The 20625-nt window shown below is 45.5% G+C and overlaps 1 protein-coding gene across 1 annotated transcript in view; it reads left to right on the forward strand.

Annotated features, from left to right (window-relative positions):
- Positions 1-4313: 4313 nt before the first annotated feature.
- The window catches only part of LOC124864756 (primary amine oxidase, liver isozyme-like), a 50761-nt gene continuing 34449 nt past the window's right edge, over positions 4314-20625 (forward strand). Inside the window, exons 1-2 of the mRNA XM_047359659.1 lie at positions 4314-5920; positions 19067-19185. Of these exons, the coding sequence (XP_047215615.1) occupies positions 4348-5920; positions 19067-19185 (1692 nt within the window). The 5' untranslated portion in view covers positions 4314-4347. The remainder of the gene's footprint in view (positions 5921-19066; positions 19186-20625) is intronic.

Below are 20625 nucleotides of genomic sequence, written 5' to 3' on the forward strand. Positions count from 1 at the left end.
TCTAGGACTATGCTTTCTACGTACCGTCACCCAGTCGACCCGAGGCCCCGGCTGCGCGGGCTCTGCTGAAGGACTGCTACGGGGAGCTACTCTCAGTGGCCGGTCCTCCAATTCCGACTCCCTCGCCTCCAAAGCTAAAAAAATGCTACATTTATTACACGTACCACTATCACTAAAGGAGGCAGAGGAGTAACTGAACATCTGACACACAGAGCAGGAGAGTTGATGAGACTCAGAGAGAGAAACAGCAGGACGGGTAGTCATGGTGGAGTTAAAGCTAACGCTAAGCTAGCGACCCCTTACCACTACTAGAAAAACCGTGTAAAACACGGAGAGTCCCCAATCGTTAAATGCAGCAACAGAAAGTATGTGTTTTAACGTCCTTATGTATTATAACAAGTAAGTGATATCACAGTAGAGAGAAATCAGATCAAACGAGAGCCTTCACACAACAAACAATCCACCGAGTGCAACAGTAAAAACAGGAAGTGACAAGTACGCCTTACCACGCCTTCACAGTAAAACCATCCAGCTCAGATTGAGGAGATGTGGACAGTACAGTTTGGCTGTTACTCGTTGAAGACAGATGGACAGGTGTTCTGCAGCAGGGATACAGTGCCTGTAGTCGGTGTCCCGGAGGCTGATTCATCCCCCAACATGGGACAGCAGGTCCTCAAACTGGGTCCTAGATAGACGGAAGTATACCTAAAAGTGACTGTCATTCAGATGCAGCTCCTGGAGTAGGTGGTGGTACTCTCCAAACTCGTTCCATCTCTGGAGAATCTGGTGAACCCAGGGACATCGATGCCAGCGTGGATGTTTGGCTTTCTATAAATAAAGCAGCGTCACTCGCACCATGTTGAGTTGAAATTGACAAGCAGTAGATAGAAGCTCCTCCTATTTGATGAAGCAGTGAAGCGGGTGGAGCGTTGTAGCGCACATTGCTGGCGAAATGTCAGGCGAGCGACAACATGTGAATAAGGCGAAAGATTTGCTGGAATCGAGTTCGGTGTGAACGCACCTTTAATCTCAAAAAGGGTCCCAACAATCGAGGGCCCTATAAAAAAAAAAAACATATATGGAAGATTATGGAACTGCACTCCTTTATCCCCAATCATTGGGCGCCCTGTAACCGGTGGGTTGCCGGTTCGAATCCCCGCTCTGTCTGTCTCAGTCGTTGTTGTGTCCTTGGGCAAGACACTTCACCCACCTTGCCTCCTGATGGTGGTCAGAGCCCGTTGGTGCTGATGTATGGCATTCTGACAGCCTCCCCCAGGCTGTAGTGTAAAGAACTTTGGGGTATTTGGGTCATTTACCATCATGGAGATTTTTATTGCTCTACTTAATTTATAGTAAAAGATCGGGCAATGGAAAGAAAGTTTGCTACTGATGGATTCCTGCTCAAAGTGTCACTAGGCATGTTTACCTGGATATAAGTATTCGAAATAAAAATGTGTCATGTAATCGCACCAGTCAGAATGCCAGTCAGAATATTGAAATAGGCTTGATCCGAATGAAATTGTATCCTAAATTAGAGAGGTGTTTTATTCCAATTGTCAATCAGTGTAAACACTTGTTTGTTTGGATTGTACCATTGTAAATAAGACAAACTGACCTGACTTCTATTGCTTCTATTCTGAATATTATGTGGTGCATGTCAACACAAGTCATGATCAGATTATTCACTTTTGCGCACATATAAACAGTATATTTAGATCTATTTATTTGAATCCGATCTTGAAATTTTGTGCATGTAAAAATAGCTACTGAAAATACTGAGCCTATAAACTGGCCAAAAATGGTGACAATAGAGTGAAATTTGTGGCTGTGAGTTAAAAATTAGCTTCACTATAAAAGAACAATGTCCTTTACTCCACTTTAGCTGTTGCTTTTTCCAGCAAGGTTTGTGGCGATTAAATGTTGAACAACCATAGCATGTAGCAAACGTAACAAGAGTCAGGCTATGTCAGGCTGAGTCACGCCACTGAGGGTCTCGGCGATGCCTCAGCTCCTGCTCACGCCACTGAGTGTCTCGGCGACGCCTCAGCTCCTATGCACGCCACTGAGGGTCTCGGCAATGCCTCAGCTCCTGCTCACGCCACTGGGGGTCTCGGCGACGCCTGTTATGGAAATTTTAGTGCCTTGCTTGATTTGCTCCTTGATACTCTACAGGAACTGACAAAAGTATTAGAACCCCTCTGTGTTGTTCTATTTTTCTTTGTTCAGTCTTAGAGTAATGGTTTCTCGGGCTTCTGCTTGCAGCTGTGTGAGATAATATGTATGCCACACTGTTAAGATTATGTCTAGGGCAACAGGTCTCATGAGAGTCACCTTGAAAACTGTTGTAGCTTATAGGAGAACTTTTACTTTGTCTGGTCAGAATGTTTTGGCAGCACTACTGAGCACATCTGCAATGCTGTAAAATCCTTCTCTCTTGCAAGATTAAAATAAAGCTGATCCTGAGTGACAACCATCAGTTTCTGGATGCAAATTTTTCTACAACAATTTGGCATCACGAACAGGATTCCTTGACTAATTTACTCTGGGGACATCGACGAAGAAGTGCCAGGTGCCAGCCTTGGAAGAGATTCCTTGCCTTTACCCCGCTTAGTGTTACAGGGACGGAGGACTTCTGCGTCGAGGTTCCTGGGAGACTCAGCACTGGAATCCAGAAAGAACCTAATTTTTTTTTTTCCCAGAGTGGAGACGTCTGCAGGTTTTAAAGGAATATTCCCCCATTTACCAGTAAGTAAAGAGTGTGGCAAGGCTGTCAGTATGGGACAGCGGTTTAGTTCTAAGGGATTATCTCCTCCTCCCCAGGGAGAAACGTTCGATTTTATGGTAAAAAAATATGGTCCACAAAGGACTGAGTGCATAAATAAATGGGTCAAAGAATTTAACTTTCCTGCAGGGGGTTCATACAATCTTACAGTTTTACAGAGGGTTGAAGAAGCTATAAAAGAAAAGGAGGAAAAATTAGACGGACAAAAGAAAATAGATCAAAAAGATTACCAGGATATGAAAAAATATAAAGCATGCTTAAAATGTTGGAAAATTGAAGCTGATAAGATGTTATCTTACTGTCAAAACCTGTCGACTGTGCTTTCTCAAGTTTCACAGATGGTGATAGCGACACTACCTGAGACAGCCACATCTCCCCTCCATTCTTTGGTGCCAGGCGACTGGGTTCTGGTCAGAGAGTTTAGGAGGAAACACTGGAAGTCCAGGCGCTGGAGAGGACCATTTCAGATCCTGCTGGTCACCCACACTGCTGTGAAGGTGGCAGAGCGAATCCGTGGATACCCGCATCGCATTGCAAAAAGATTCCAGCTCCTCAGGATCCCCAGGATCCAAAGAATCTTTTACCTGGATCATCTCCTGCTTAACATGTGAGGACAAGTTGAAACTGGATTTTCTGATAAAAACATCTGGTTAGAATGGATTACATTTACTGCTAAAACCAATATGTCCACTATTATGTCCACTATAATATACAGCGCTTAGCAAACATTACCAGAGATGTAATAGTTTTACCACTTTGCACAATTTGTTTTTATATGTTGTTTCTTATTAACAGCCTGTGGCTCCTCTCTATGCCCAAGTACTATCTAACCAAACAGCTTACTTTGCAATGAAAAGATTGCTCAAACTCAAAGGGGAAGGAGTGTGAGATTAGAATATAGCAAATATATTTGAAATCTATTGTTTTGGTTATGAGGTGTTGGTGTGTGTGTGTGTGGGGGGGGGGGGGTAACATTAGAATTACTAAAACTGACTAAGTCTACATGTTGAAGGGAGTGATCGCATATTTTAAATCCATAAGTGGGCAGAAACAAAAGTTGTACTTGCTGTATTGTATTCTGACACTATGCACATGTAGGTTGAATAGTGATATTTATAATTGACCAAACAATTCATAATTACTTTTAAAGTATCCTAAATGGTGACACTTTTGTTCTAAGGTTAAAAAAAAAAAAAGCAGTAGTAACATTTCTTAATTTTTAACTTGAATACAACTATTTTCAAACGTTAACATTTGTAACAGTTATGAGTGTGAATGTAGGTTCCTTAAAGTAGCAATGATACCATAAACCTCTTTTTTGAGGTGATAAATAAATTATTTTTGCAAGAAAATATTTGCATTCAGTTTTCTACCAACGTTTCTCATCAAGCACGGTTGAAGAGAACAAAATTATCCCGTTCCAAGAAGTGCCAGGAGGTTATGGGTCCATGCTGAGAGGGATGGGAAACATTTGGAGACACGCCTCTCTTTTGTCATATTATTTAACTATCCCACCCCTCCTCCTCTTTAGAATGCATGCGTGTCTTTTCTACACATAGTGCGTAATGGTAGAACGGAGAATGAACTCCCTTGTAAAATGGGCGCTCATCATTTTTGGACTCATCTCTGTCATTCTGAACATCGTACTGATCGGCATTCACTCAGGCAGGGTGCCCAAATGTTCGGCTCTGCGTGTCCACCCACTGAAGAGTGAACACGATGAACGCAGCCTCGTGTTTGCTGATCTCACTCAAGAGGAGTACTTGCAAGTCCAGCAGTACATGCTCAAACAGAGGGATCTGGATATCTCCACCAGTCAAACCACTAAGCCATCGGATAACTTTTTATTTCTAATTGATCTCTCACTACCAAAGAAATCGGAGGCTGTGGCTTACTTAGATGGGAAAGGTCAAAAGCCAATAAGAGAAGCAACAGTGGTGGTCTTCTATGGCTCGAAGAGCTTCATTAAGGAGTATGTGGTAGGGCCTCTTCCCAACCCGACATACCGCAGAGATGTGACTAAGGAGAGATACAACATGGATTTACCGATCAATAAGCGCCTGGTTACCATTGGGGAGTACAATCTGATGTTTAAATTTTTTGAGACAGAGGTATTTTCTAAGTTAGCGAAACTCCTTAAAGAGAGCTTTGGTGTGGATAATGAAAAACGCTTGACGGCTTTCGAGCAAATGCCCCGGGGCCTTCGGTCAGGGGACAGAAAAACTTGGGTTTCTTTCTTTAGGGACATGAGCGGCATGTACATTCACCCAGTGGGCTTCGAGGTGCTGCTGAACCACGAAAGCGTAAACGCATCTCAGTGGAAAGTGGAGAAGCTGCTTTATAACGGCAAATATTTTAACACGGTGGAAGAACTTAAGATGGAATATAATAATGGAAAAGTGAAAAAAATTGTCTACAAGGAATCTCCTGATTACGGTTCTCTTAAACCTAGAAAAAAGCCGCTGCAGCTCCCACCCCAGCAATTTTATTCAGAAGGGAAGCGTTACAGCATCGGGTACAACCACGTCCTCTACCTGGACTGGAGCTTTGCTTTTGGACTCAGTTCCCTCACAGGTATGAGAGTGTTTGATGTGAGGTTCAATGGTGAAAGAATTGCCTATGAAATAAGCGTGCAGGAGGCAATGTCGGTGTATGGATCAGTGACACCAGGGATGATTCTCACTAAGTTTTTGGATTCAAGTATTGGAATCGGTCGCTTCGCACATGAGCTAGTTCGTGGTGTAGATTGTCCCTATAACGCCGACTATGTTGACACATACCGTTACATCGATGTCTCGGTCCCAGTCAGGTTTAGGAACTCAATATGCATATTTGAGCACAACATGGGTCAGCCCCTAAGAAGACACTTCGCCGATTTTTTCCACAACAGCTATGGAGGGATGGTAAACAGCGCTTTAATCTTCAGAACGATCACAGCTATAGGGAATTATGACTACATGTGGGATTTCATCTTTTATCAAAGTGGATCGGTTGAAGCCAAAGTGCACGCCACTGGCTACATCTCATCTTCTTACCTGGTAGACGGCAATCTGAAGTACGGACACCAAGTGGCAGAAAATGTCCTCGGCAATATTCATACGCACTTCATCAACTTCAAGGTGGACCTAGATGTGGCAGGTAAGAAGCAGCATAGTATTACATTATTTGGTAAATGTCTGTCTGATACTGAGTACATATGGGGTGCTGTTTGTAAAGTTACACCGTCACAAATTGACAGCAATATTGTGAGTTATTTAGCTCCAAACTAAATAAATATTTAGTGTTTAAACTAAATATTTAGCTCCGGGCCTAAACATTTAGCTTCCTAATATAATTTTATTTTAGAGCAAAATATTTATTTTGTTAATTAAATATTTCATTTGTTAATTAAATATTTAGTTTGGAATGGTGGCATTTATAAATGTATAAATGGCATAGTGAAAAAATGACTATGAAAAATGAACTCCCATTTCTTTCTGTTGACCCAAAATATTGCTGTCAGCTTTTGAATGGGTAACTTTACAAACGACACCCCATAAGTAGATATAGGATCATCTAAGTGCCCTCTGGTAATGAATGCTCCGTTATCCTTTTTTATGTTTAAATATGCGCAAAACATGACAGCTGAAATATCTCTGCTCATAAATCAAATTGTCTAAGACAATTTATCTCTCAGGTAGGAAAAATACATTTTCTAAACTGTTTTGTCCAGATCCGGCTCGTCTGGCAGCAAATCTAAAAACATTAAACATGTACTCTGGTAGTTATTATTTAGATATTTTTTCTTCTATTTTTAGAAGAAAAATTTTAAATACCTCCTCAAAATTCTCTTAATGAAAAAACTGTATTCTGTCTAGATTCTGTTGATTAGGGTGTATTACAGGTGAACTGGTTTTCCCTGTGTCCAAAAGTCATTTTGACTGGTTTTGGAGATAATATATTATTAATGTCACATTTTAGGATTCAATGACCACAGAGGGTAAAATTAAGAATTTTCCAGGTTTATAAATATAGTTGTCTATAAATGACGAATTATCTGTTTTAGGCACTACAACAGATAAAAGTCAGCAAATTCACATAAAAAACACTCCTGGACAATACAGAACAAAGAAAGTAAGCACTAAGCACTCAGAAAAAAGAAACTTTCCCCCGACATGTCTGTGCGCTTCACTGAACACTGGAGAAAACTAAAGTTCCTTTTAACCCATGAGAAAAGAATTGGGAAATTAATTTAAATAATTGTTTTTCTACATTTCTAATAAAATACAAAACTGTTTTACATGTATGAAGCAATACCCAAAAAGATAAACACTTATATTGGTCTATTATACTGACAGGGTTACATCCAGGTTTAGCTACACACGCACAACTATGGGCACACTAAAGTTTGTTACATGGAATGTGCATGGAGCCAGCACCAGAGAGAAAAACTTAAAGATTTTTAACCAACTTAAAAGACCACAGGCAGTCGTCCTATTACAAGAGATTCATAAATTTGCCACAGCTGCAAATTATCCTAATTTCCTAATTTGTTTTCTGGGGGAGTAGCAATTTTAATTCACCAAAATGTTAACTTTACATCATTAGACAATTACAGATCCAGAGGGTAGATTTATCATAATAAAAACATCTATACATAACCAAAAGTTATGTATTGTCAGTGTATATGCCCCAAATGTTGATAACCCCCATTTTCCCATACTTTTATTTCTGCACTGTCTGAAAACTTGGATTGCTCACTTCTTCTTGGAGGCAACCTCAGCTATAGTCTAAATGAAGAAATAGACTGGTTGAATACAAGAAGATAAATATAGTTAAACAACACATGAGTGATTACGGACTTTGTGATGCATCTTTGAGATCTCTTCACCCTAACCGTCAACAATATACTTTCTTCTCACATGTCCATCACTTTTACTCTCATCTGGAATATTTCTTAGTCAGCAGTATGTATGGGGAGTGGGAGTGTGTGTACCATTGTTGACTGACATTTTAGACAATGAGATACACCCTATAGCTGTCAGAGATCTTGCTCCTGCCTCTTTAACTGCCTCTTTAAGTAAATAAAAAGCAAAAGCTAAAGGTTTAATACATCTTTGCGTAAGGATAAAGATTTTATCAAATATTTTAAAGAACAGTGGACTTCATATTTGGAGTATGATGGCCTGCCCATTCGTTCTCTGGGAGGCCAGGAAAGCAGTGATCAGAAGTAAAATAATCTAATTCTCATTACATAGGAAGACAAATAAAAAAAAAACACACATTAGATGACAAAATAAGATGGCACCATTAAATTGTTAGAAGCTTCTCAAGAAAAGAAAAGGCTGGGGAAAACGTGTAAAGTAAAACTAATTAAGTTAAATAATTGACAAAAAAAAAAAAAAAATTCTTAGTACGAAGACTTCAAATAGAAAACTTTGAACATGGCAATAAATCAGGTAACTTTTTAGCTAACCAGCTAACAGCTAGTGCTGTTAAAGACTCGATACAGACAGATACTGACACTGATTTCTGGATAAAGTAACACTTGCTAAATTATCAGATAGTCAAGCGATGACCCTGGATTCTCCAATGACATCAGCTGAAATCTAGGAAGCCCTCAAAAGCTTAACAAATAAAAAGGCTCGAGCCCCAGATGGATTTCCAGCAGAGTTCTACAAAGAATTCTGGAATATTATGGCATCAACAGTCCACAGAATGTTGCAGGAAACCTAAGAAAATGGCTGACTTCCACCAAATATAAATTCTGCCAACATTACTCTTCTGTTAAAACCAGGCAAAAACACTATACTTCCTACCAGCTATCATCCCATATCCCTTTTTAACGATCTTAAAATATTCTGTAAAGCCTGGAAATAAAGACTAGAAAAGGTAACTCCTCTCATAATACATCCTGACCAAACTGATTTATAAAAGGGAGGTAATCATCCACAAATTCAAGCAGATTAGTTCATTTAATAGATAATAACTGCATGAATATCAAACATAAAATCAGTCTCTATGCCGATGATGTATTACTTTTTCTCCAGCACTCACAAACCTTACCTCTTCTAGGTAATTGGACTAATTAATTCTTAAGAGTTTCAGATTATACAATAAATAAATTGGTTAAAATCTACAGTTCTTCCAATTAATTGTTCTTTCCACAATTACATTAATACACAACTATAGTCAGGGAAAATTACATATTTGGGTATCAATGTTTCTCCTGTATTGGATAATTTAACAAAACTAAACCTCATCCTGCTTTTACAAAAAGTGGAAATTGAACTTTACACACTGGAGTTGTAAAGGAATTAAATACCTGGAACATATACTTGAAAGAATTCGTTTCATCCCGTTTAACAGATTAGAATCAGAATCAGAATCAGAAAAGCTTTATTGCCAAGTACGTTTTTGGACATACAAGGAATTTGTTTTGGCATAGTCGGTGCAATACAGTACAAATTAAACAGTACAAACATATCTACAATATAATATAAATATAAGTGCACAGTTTTAAGTGAGTGAGAGTAAATATAGAGCAGTATAAGATGCAAGAGCAATACAACAGTGCAGATGATCATTGTGCAAGTAAAGCAGTGCAAGTAAGCAGGAGTCCAAGCTGAGCGTTAATGTAACGCATAGAGTTACAGGTTACAGGTGTCCTGTCAGCAAAAAAGGGGGGTGTGGGTGAAAGGGAGAGTGTCAGTGTGGTTTCCGGGCTTTGTTAACCAGGCTGGTGGCAGATGGGAAAAAACTGTTCTTGTGGCGTGAGGTTTTGGTCCGGATGGACCGCAGCCTCCTGCCAGAGGGGAGAGTCTCAAAGAGTCTGTGACCGGGGTGGGAGGGATCAGCCAGAATCTTCCCTGCCCGCTTCAGGGTCCTGGAGGTGTACAGTTCCTGGAGCGACAGTAGACTGCAGCCAATCACCTTCTCAGCAGACCGAATGACACGCTGCAGCCTGCCCTTATCCTTGGCTGTAGCAGCGGCGTACCAGATGGTGATGGAGGAGGTGAGGATGGACTCAATGATGGCTGTGTAGAAGTGCACCATCATAGTCTTTGGCAGGTTGAATTTCTTCAGCTGCCGCAGGAAGAACATCCTCTGCTGGGCTTTCTTGATGAGGGAGCTGATGTTTGGCTCCCACTTGAGATCCTGGGAGATGATGGTTCCCAGGAAGCGGAAAGATTCCACAGTGTCAATTGTGGAGTCACAGAGGGTGATGGGGGCAGGTGGGGCTGGGTTCTGCCTGAAGTTCACAACCATCTCCACTGTCTTTAGAGCGTTGAGCTCAAGGCTGTTCTGGCTGCACCAGTCCAACAGATGGTCCACCTCCCATCTGTATGCGGACTCGTCACCATCAGAGATGAGTCCGATCAGGGTGGTGTCGTCCGCAAACTTCAGAAGCTTGACAGACTGGTGACTGGAGGTGCAGCTGTTGGTGTAAAGGGAGAAGAGCAGAGGAGAGAGAACACAGCCTTGGGGGGAACCGGTGCTGATGGTCAGGGAGTCAGAGACGTGCTTCCCCAGCCTCCCGCGCTGCTTCCTGTCAGACAGGAAGTCAGTGATCCACCTGCAGGTGGAGTCGGGCACACTCAGCTGGGAGAGCTTCTCCTGTAGCAGAACTGGGACGATGGTGTTGAAGGCAGAGCTGAAATCCACAAACAGGATCCTGGCATAGGTTCCTGTGGAGTCCAGGTGCCGGAGGATGAAGTGAAGGGCTAGGTTGACTGCATCATCTACAGACCTGTTGGCTCTGTAGGCAAACTGCAGGGGGTCCAGGAGGGGGTCGGTGATGTCTTTTAGGTGTGAGAGCACAAGGCGCTCAAAGGACTTCATCACCACAGAGGTCAGGGCAACGGGTCTGAAGTCATTAAGCCCTGTGGTCCTTGGCTTCTTGGGAACAGGGACGATGGTGGAGGATTAACCAATATTATACTATATGTGATGGAACAGAATAAATTTTTAAAATATCAGCAAATTAAATCAAAATGAATAAACATGTCACGGTTCTGTCACGGTTTACTTGGAATTGGACCCCACAATGCAGACGAGCAGGCAGCGTGATGGTAAGTGAAGAAAAGGTTTAATTACAAAAACTCACACTCAGCAGGAGGCAGGAACAAAACAAACGGGCAGGAAAGACAGGCATGGCATGATCAAAAAAAAAGACAAGACTTGGTTAGAGAGCTAGACATGAGAATGAGAGTGAAAGATGTTTCCGCAAAGACTAACAGAACAGGTGTGAATATATGGTGTGAAAACCAGGTGGAGTAAGGAGACAGATTAACTTGAAGCAGGTGAACTGAACAAACTTAATTAACAGAACAAAACATGACTGGAGCTAAACAGAGACTCTTGAACACAAACTAGAAAAACATGAAGCAAAAGCATAACCAGATCCGTAAATCAAACTTGACAAAACATGAACAAGACGACAAAACAAAAGCATGACCAGGAAAATAAACAGAAACATGATTCAAAACTTGAACAGTGAAAAACATAAGGAAAAACCCTGAAACCAAAAATCAAACAACCCTACATCATGACAGAACCCCCTCCTTAAGGGCGGATACCAGACGCCCACAACAGTCCAAACAAAAAGAGTTCAGGCGGGCGACCAGGAGGTTGTCCCGAGCACGCACAGAGTTCAGGCGGGCGACCAGGAGGTTGTCCCGAGCGGGCACAGAGTTCAGGCGGGCGACCAGGAGGTCGTCCCGAGCAGGCACAGAGCCCGGCGAACCCTCAGAGGCTGAAGCAGAGCCTGGCGAACCCTCAGCTTTGGGTTCAAAAGCCAGAACGAGGACAAAACGTTCCTTAAACTCCTGCAGACTAGGAACAGGAGCTGAGGCGTCGACAGGACCCTCCGTGACGTGAGCAGGAGCTGAGGCGTCGACCGGACCCTCCATGACGTGAGCAGGAGCTGAGGTGTCGACCGGACCCTCAGTGACGTGAGCAGGAGCTGAGGCGTCGGCGAGACCCTCAGTGACGTGAGCAGGAGCTGAGGTGTCGACCGGACCCTCAGTGACGTGAGCAGGAGCTGAGGCGTCGGCCGGACCCTCAGTGACGTGAGCAGGAGCTGAGGCGTCGGTGAGACCCTCAGTGACGTGAGCAGGAGCTGAGGCATCGGCCGGACCCTCAGTGACGTGAGCAGGAGCTGAGGCGTCGACCGGACCCTCAGTGACGTGAGCAGGAGCTGAGGCGTCGACCGGATTCTCAGTGACGTGGGCAGGAGCTGAGGCATCACCCTCAGTGGCGTGAGCAGGGGCTGAGGCGTCACCGAGACCCTCAGTGGCGTGAGCAGAGGCGTCGCCGGGGCCCCCGTTGACTTGAGCCGGGGCGTCCCTCTTACGACGTCTTCTGCGCCGTGTGGAGGGGGTTGAGGCTGACTTAGGGTCAGGCTGTGGTGTGTCTGGCCTGGAGTCAGGCTGAGGCTGTGGTGTGTCTGGCCTGGAGTCAGGCTGAGGCTGTGGTGTGTCTGGCCTGGAGTCAGGCTGAGGCTGTGGTGTGTCTGGCCTGGAGTCAGGCTGAGGCTGTGGTGTGTCTGGCCTGGAGTCAGGCTGAGGCTGTGGTGTGTCTGGCCTGGAGTCAGGCTGTGGTGTGTCTGGCCTGGAGTCAGGCTGTGGTGTGTCTGGCCTGGAGTCAGGCTGTGGTGTGTCTGGCCTGGAGTCAGGCTGTGGTGTGTCAGGCTGTGGACCTGACGTGGGCTGCTCTGCAGCAGCAGCAGCTCCCTGGAGTCCCGACGTGGGCTGCTATGCAGCAGCAGCAGCTCCCTGGAGTCCTGACGTGGGCTGCTCTGCAGCAGCAGCAGCAGCTCCCTGGAGTCCTGACGTGGGCTGCTCTGCAGCAGCAGCAGCTCCCTGGAGTCTTGACGTGGGCTGCTCTGCAGCAGCAGCAGCTCCCTGGAGTCTTGACGTGGGCTGCTCTGCAGCAGCGCCCTGGAGACTTGACGTGGGTTGCTCTGCAGCAGCGCCTTGGAGACTTGACGTGGGCTGCTCTGCAGCAGCGCCCTGGAGACTTGACGTGGGCTGCTCTGCAGCAGCGCCCTGGAGACTTGACGTGGGTGATGGAGGATGGCAGTAAAACAGCCTTACTGCCGCTTCATACTCCATCTCGATCTGCTTTATCCTCTCAATCAGCTCAGTAGAAGAATACAGAAGACCTGTCGTCCTCAGGATCTTGATTTGGCGTGCAGAGTCCAAAACAAAAATAACTCCCAATAAGCAAAACAACAAAACCAAAGTCCATAATCTCCAGGGGCGCATAACAAAATCCAGGAGGCCGATGATCCGGAGACCTGCGACGAAGTAGCCAGAGAAGTGGTTGATGATCCGGAGGCCGGCAGTGACGAAGTAGCCATCGAAGTGGTTGATGATCCGGAGGCCGGCAGTGACGAAGTAGCCATCGAAGTGGTTGTTGATCCGGAGGCCGGCAGTGACGAAGTAGCCAGCGATGAAGGAGCAGATGTCTCGGAGGTCTGCGGCGAGGATGCAGGCGCCTCGGAGGTCTGCGGCGAGGATGCAGGCGCCTCGGAGGTCTGCGGCGAGGATGCAGGCGCCTCGGAGGTCTGCGGCGAGGATGCAGGCGCCTCGGAGGTCTGCGGCGAGGATGCAGGCGCCTTGGAGGTCTGCGGCGAGGATGCAGGCTTCCTGGAGTCCGACAGCGGCGATGCCAGGCAAACCCACGAAGCGAAGAGTCAAGCAGTGTATGAAGTGGCGAGATCCTCAGAGACTTGGCCCTGGCGTCCAACTTGGACCCAGGCAGAAACCCTGAAGACTTGGCCCTGGCGTCCGGTTCGGTGTCAGGCAAAGAGTCAGGCAAAGAGTCAGGTAAAGAGTCAATCAAAGTCAAAAAGTCAGTCCGTATCTCCAGTAACACCCCCCAGAGGAAACTGAGCAGGTGCTCAGGACCAGGTCTTGGAGACAGCCCATCCATGGGCTCCACCGAAGCATGGTGTGGGAATGGAGGCAGCCCGCCCACGGGCTCCTCCGTGTCATGACGAGGCTCTGTAGACCCGGCGACGGCCGGCTGAGGCTCCGTAGATCCGGCGACGGCCGGCTGAGTCTCTGTAGATCCGGCGGCGGCCGGCTGAGGCTCTGTAGATCCGGTGACGGCCGGCTGAGGCTCTGTAGATCCGGCGGCGGCCGGCTGAGGCTCTGTAGGCTTAGCTGCATGCTGTGAGTCCAGAGGCATGGCTGCCTTAACGGCCACGAGAAGAGGATTGAAGGGACCTCGAGCGGAGAGTGGAGCTGGAGCGTCTAGCCATCCCTCTGCAAGAAAGTCATCTAGTAAGATAGTGTGCACGTCAACCAGATCCTGAGGATTGCTAATCAAGTGAGGAACACACTCTAGGCAACGTGACTTCATAAGTTCCTTCTTGATCTCCTGCAACCCGGCCTGAACCCAGGCGGTCGCACCGACGACCGGAGACCAGCAGAGGGCATGACGAGCTCAGGTGCTGCTACTGCTGCTGCTACTGCTGCGGACGTGGCAAGCTCAGGCGCTGCTGTTGCTGCAGCTGTGGACGTGACGAGCTCAGGCGTTGCTGCTGCTGCGGACGTGACGAGCTCAGGCGTTGCTGCTGCTGCAGCTGCTACTGCGGACGTGAATAGCTCAGGCGCTACTGTTGCTGCAGCAGTGGACGTGACGAGCTCAGGCGTTGCTGCTGCTGCGGACTGCTTGCGGCGCCGGCGACATCTCCGACGAGATGGGGCGGGCTCCGAACTGGGAGAGTGCGCTGCAGGCAACTCTGGCTCCAAAAACGAGGAGGAAAAGTAGACTGGATCTAGTGACTTACTCCGGGGATGAGGAGAGGGTCTGTGACGCAGCGGACCAGTACCCAGAAGAGGCCTAGCCAGTCTTGTGCCCCAAAACGGTGACCGCTGCTCTCTCTCCTCCTGATCCTGACGTGCGCTCTTCTCCGCGGCACGTCGGAAATACTCAAACAAGGTAATCATCTCTGGTTCTGCTTGGTCCTTCTTTTGGCTGGTTCCTAAATGTCGGGGAAGGACTGTGGGTCGGACCAAAACGCAGAACAGAGCTCGGTAGCCGCATCATAATTTATTCCACACTCCAGGTAGTATGGCAAAACGAAGCATGAACAAAACATAGTCATGGTACACGTAGCATAAACGAAGCATAGACAAAGCATAGACATAGAAACGTAGCGTAGCATAAACGAAGCATAGACATCACCGACATAGAAACAAGGAACCAGCGAGGAACTAAACAAACAGAACAACTAATATACACAGAGCACAGAGAGGGGAACAAAAGGCAGGTAATCAAAGAAACAGGGAACATGTGTGACAAGGAACAGGTGAAACAAATACAAAGGCTGAGGATGGGTGAAAGGACTAAAACAGAAAACACAAACTAAGCAAGAGAATAAATCAGAGGAGGAAATAAAGAACTAGAATAACTATGAACTAAAGTAAACAGAGAAACTAGAGGGGAACATAGAAACAATAACTTAAGAAATAAACAAAGAGCCATAAGGAGAATCAAAATTACAAAATAAACCAACAAGTCCAAAATGTCACTCCATGACAGCCACCCTGGATCCTTCATAAGCCGACTGCGGCACTGACAGCCCCGCAGAACGGCGCAACGACTTCTCCGCCTCCCGAGACAGGAAGGCAAAGAGGCCAATGGAGCCAGACCGATGCTCATCCGCGAGGTCCGTGTTTGGCGGAAACATACTGTCACGGTTTATTTGGAATTGGACCCCACAATGCAGACGAGCAGGCATGATGGTGATGGTAAGTGAAGAAAAGTTTTAATTACAAAAACTCACACTCAGCAGGAGGCAGGAACAAAACAAATGGGCAGGCAAGACAGGCATGGCATGATCAAAAAAAAAAGACAAGACTTGGTTAGAGAGCTAGACATGAGCATATGAGAGTGAAAGATGTTTCCGCGAAGACTAACAGAACAGGTGTGAATATATGGCGTGAAAACCAGGTGGAGTAAGGAGACAGATTAACTTGAAGCAGGTGAACTGAATAAACTTAATTAACAGAACAAAACGTGACTGGAGCAAAACAGAGACTCTTGAACACAAACTAGAAAAACATGAAGCAAAAGCATAACCAGATCCGAAAACCAAACTTGACAAAACATGATCAAGACGACAAAACAAAAGCATGACCAGGAAAATAAACAGAAACATGATTCAAAACTTGAACAGTGAAAAACATAAGGAAAAACCCCGAAACCAAAAACCAAACAACCCTACATCATGACAAAACAAAATAAATTTAGGCTCAATAATGTTGGGTTACAAACTTCATCAAGTGTATTAGTTTCTTCATCTCAACCCCCCAAATTACTGTCTAAAATACACAGGACACTGTCTGAAATAGATTATTCAATATCCCTTCCTATTATGAAATGGGAGGTGGATATATCAGTCAACTATGACCAAATATTCTGGTCTCAGATATATTTAAGAAGTTTTAAAATGACTAGTAACCCCAGTTTACACTTATTACAATACAAAACCCTTTATTCACTGCCTTATGTATCACTAAGAAAACTATCCTCATGAATTGGAAAAATATTATTAGTATTAATCAGTATAGAGACCCTTTGGTGGATTACATAAGTCTGGAGACAGCCTCTGCCTCCACATCAGATCAATCTTTATGGGCTCCTTTGATCAGCGTCATCACATAGTGGGGGCCCTGGCTGGGCCTGGGTGACTTGGGTCCTGGCAGGCATGTTGCCGGAATTTTGGGCTAGTGCTGGTGGGGTGGAGAGTCTGGGGTGGGGGTAGATGATGGACATTTTTTGGGTCTGGGTGGCTCACGTTTGGATTCTGGTTCTTCGTTTTGGTTCCGGTTCCTTATGCTTCTCGGTATCAATTCTGTTTGGAGGAGGGGTCTGCATGGTTTCGGCACATGTGCTGACGAGTTGTTTTCCGGGTGGAGTGGTCTTAGCTTCTCGGTGGGTATGGTTATGGATGTGTGCTTGGGTATAGATGTTGTGGGTCTTCTTTTCGCGGGGGTTACCTTTGCAGGGGACTTTATGTTTGGGAGGCTGGTGGGGACACATTTGTGCGAAGAGGGCTTTGTGCACGGCTTTTGTTTTAGGGGCTTTTTGCTGTGTTTTGTCCTCTGCTGTATGGTGTGTAGGCGGGTTTAATGGTTTTCACCGTGTCCCTAAGGATGTATGGAAGAATGTGTGGTGTGTGGTTTTTTCTTGGCTAGCCTGGATGTCGGTGGTTCTGTCTCGGAGGGGGTGTGGCCTCTTTGCGGTGCGGGCCGTGGCCTTTCTGTGGTACTCTTGGGTTTGCTGGACCGGCATCTTTGGCACTGTAGTGGGCAGGGTTGTGCGTCACGGGGTCTGATTGGCTGCCTGGCTGGCACTGGAATTTTTGGTTTGTTTGTCTATGGAGGGGTGCACAGCCTATGTTATCCTGGCTAGGGTTTGTAATTGGGTGTCCTGCCATTTTGGCTTGGGTGTGGTTATTTGCTGCCTCGGTGTTGGTGTGGGGCTTGTTTTGCTGCTCTGCTGGCCTGGTTGTGGTTGCAATCCGGTGCCAGGCCAGGGGGCATCAGGGACTGGGTGCTCTGTTTGTTCTGCGCCGTGGGTCCAGATGTGTTTGGGCATGTTGGTCATATGGGTGGGAGTGGATGGAACCATGTCTTCCTCCTTTGGTGGAACTCGGGAAACGGGAATGCCTACTGGGGACAGCCAGGGAGCTGGCATTTTGTCCTCCAGTCCTTCCCTCATACACGTACACCTCCCTCTGCCCGTTCCATCACACTACCAATAGGGCCTTGGGGTTTGGGTGTGTCATTGGAGTGTGAGGAAGGTTTTCTATCTCCTCTGTCCCATGGTGGCCTGGGCCCCAATTTTATTGTACAATTTGGACAATCTTACCTATAATATTTTCATGATATGCACCACTTGGGGGTGGGTACACTTTATGGCATCCAACGGGGGGTCTATTGAAAAAAACCTCATCTCTGGTGCATGCACCCACCTCTAAATTTTAAGTTGCATGAAGACATTGAGGGTTCTGGGTGGGGTAGTGGGTACGTGTTGGTGCCGGCTGATGTCTGGAGAGAGGCCGGTTTGATGTACAATATCTGTGTCCGCATTGGACATTTATGTTAGGGTTCAAAGCGGGTTGAGACTGTTTTGTTCTGGGATGGCTCTGGTTGGACTCGTTTGGACCAAGTGGACCGCTCCTTAGATGGGGACACGGGTGGTTAGAGGCTAGGGTCAGGGTCTGGGCTGGGATCATTTAGGTTTGGGCAGTGCCGCCACTAGTCTGGACTAGTGGCTCGTGCTGCCGGCCTGTCTCCACCCCAGAATGAAGTGGACCACCTCTGGGATCGGGGGGCTGGTTGCCTCCTTTGGGGTATGGGTGACTGGACTTAGGAGTGTAGAGTATGTATGAGGAGTGCGAGTGAGTGTACCATTGTTGTGTGTCTTTACGTTGGGTGTGTGGTTATGAGTGTTTGTATGTGTACGCATGAGGGTGGTAACGTGTGACTGTGTGCACCTGTTTTTGTGTTAGGTCGGGTCTTGGGCTTCTCTCTTTCCTGGATCATCTTAGGTGCGGTAATTACGGAGGAGGTCCTCCCAGCATCCCCATGCTCTGGGGTCCTTTGGATGTCTGTGGCTCAGATCTACTCCGTGTCTGTCTTGGGTCCCAGGGGGCAGGTCTGTTGCTCCTTGTACCCACTATTGCATATTGTTATGGTGAAACCTTATATACACAAGCGTGCTCACACATACACCCACCGATGTTTGGATACAGGTGCTAACAGATACACAGATATACTCAATATTGAGCCCCTGTTGCAACTAAATAAATCCACTAAATTCATTAGTACCCTGTACTTTTGAGTAACGTTGTTGTTTGTATATGCGTTGTTGCATGTGGAGAAGCAGTCTTCTAGGGTATTTTGTATTCTCTATATCCTTCTTTCTCTCCTCTATTTGTATCTCCTTTTCTCCCTTTTATCTTTTTGCCCCACCCCTCTCTTTCTTGCTACTTTTTTCCTTTCATATCGGTTTCTGCGTGCATTGCATTTGAAATAATCCCAAAGCAATTTCTAATTAGGTTTATATATATATATTTCAAGTGGAGCATTGTAGCCAAAGCCATAATGCTACACTTGTGAAAGTAAATCTTGTTGCCGGACTGGACAAGTTAAAAGAAAAGAAAAATAGTAGCTACAGGAACACATTTGCTGTCCAGCTGATGTATGAAAGAACATTTAAAACCTGTAAAAAAGTTGAGGAGGGAAAAAAATATTGCTGCAATATTTCTTTTTCTTTTTGCAGGTGTGGAGAATGTATTCCAGATCAAAGACATGGAATTTGTCAATGTATCTTTGCCTTGGATGCCTGATCGTCATGCAATGGTACCTCGGCTGGTGGAAAAGCAGCTCCAAACAGAACAGGTCTATCTTGATATATGTATGATTTGCTTCTTTTTTGTTTCAATATTTACAAGAACTACTGGTTTTTGTGCTTAGCAAGTCTTGTTAGCTGCCAAAGTAGCGAATCCTCTATTGATTGTTTATTTCCTCACTAGACATGGCAATGCTTTTAGCCTTTTTACAATGTTTGTTATAGTGCTACCTTTAAAAATGAATTATAATGAATGCCATGATTACCTGTTATTTTTCCAGGAAAAAAAATTCTAACAGCCATTTTAAAGTCGGTCACCAGTGCACAGCTGATCGACAGGTTGCTGTTGCAGGTGCAGGAATGGGACATTAATCTATCCAAAGGTTTTTTCTGATATTTTGAGGCAAAAAACATTTGAATTACGTAATTGTACTATTACAATCACACCTCCTTCTCCATGCTTCACGGTGGGAACCAGGCATGTAGAGTCCATCCGTTCACCTCTTCTGCGCCGCACAAAGACACGGTGGTTGGAACCCAAGATCTCAAACTTGGACTCATCAGACCAAAGCACAGATTTCCACTGGTCTAATGTCCATTCCTTGTGTTCTTTAGCCCAAACAAGTCTCTTCTGCTTGTTGCCTGTCCTCAGCAGTGGTTTCCTAGCGGCTATTTTACCATGAAGGCCTGATTCACACAGTCTCCTCTTAACAGTTGTTCTAGAGATGTGTCAGCTGCTAGAACTCTGTGTGGCATTGACCTGTTCTCTAATCTGAGCTGCTGTTAACCTGCGATTTCTGAGGCTGGTGACTCGGATGAACTTATCGTCCGCAGCAGAGGTGACTCTTGGTCTTCCTTTCCTGGGGCGGTCCTCATGTGAGACAGTTTCTTTGTAGCGCTTGATGGTTTTTGCGACTGCACTTGGGGACACTTGGGGACAATGTTTTCCCAATTGTTCGGACTGACTGACTTTCATTTCTTAAAGTAATGATGGCCACTCGTTTCTCTGTACTTAGCTGCTTTTTTCTTGCCTTAATGCAAATTCTAACAGTCTATTCAGTAGGACTATCAGCTCTGTACTGTATCCACCTCCTGCACAACACAACTGATGGTCCCAACCCCATTTATAAGGCTTGAAATCCCACTTATTAAACCCGACAGGGCACACCTGTGAAGTGAAAACCATTTCAGGTGACTACCTCTTGAAGCTCATCAACAGAATGCCAAGAGTGTGCGGAGCAGTAATCAAAGCAAAAGGTGGTTACTTTGAAGAACCTAGAATATAAGACATATTGTCAATTGTTTCACACTGTTTTGTTCAGTATATAATTCCACATGTGTTAATTCATAGTTTTGATGCCTTCAGTGTGAAGCTACAATATTCATAGTCATAAAAATAAAGAAAACTCTTTGAATGAGAGAGTGTGTCCAAACGTTTGGTCTGTACTGTATAGTTTTGCAGGGGTAATTGATAATATGATTTGTATGTT

This window comes from Girardinichthys multiradiatus, chromosome Y (assembly GCF_021462225.1).
Source record: "Girardinichthys multiradiatus isolate DD_20200921_A chromosome Y, DD_fGirMul_XY1, whole genome shotgun sequence".
NCBI lineage: Eukaryota > Metazoa > Chordata > Actinopteri > Cyprinodontiformes > Goodeidae > Girardinichthys > Girardinichthys multiradiatus.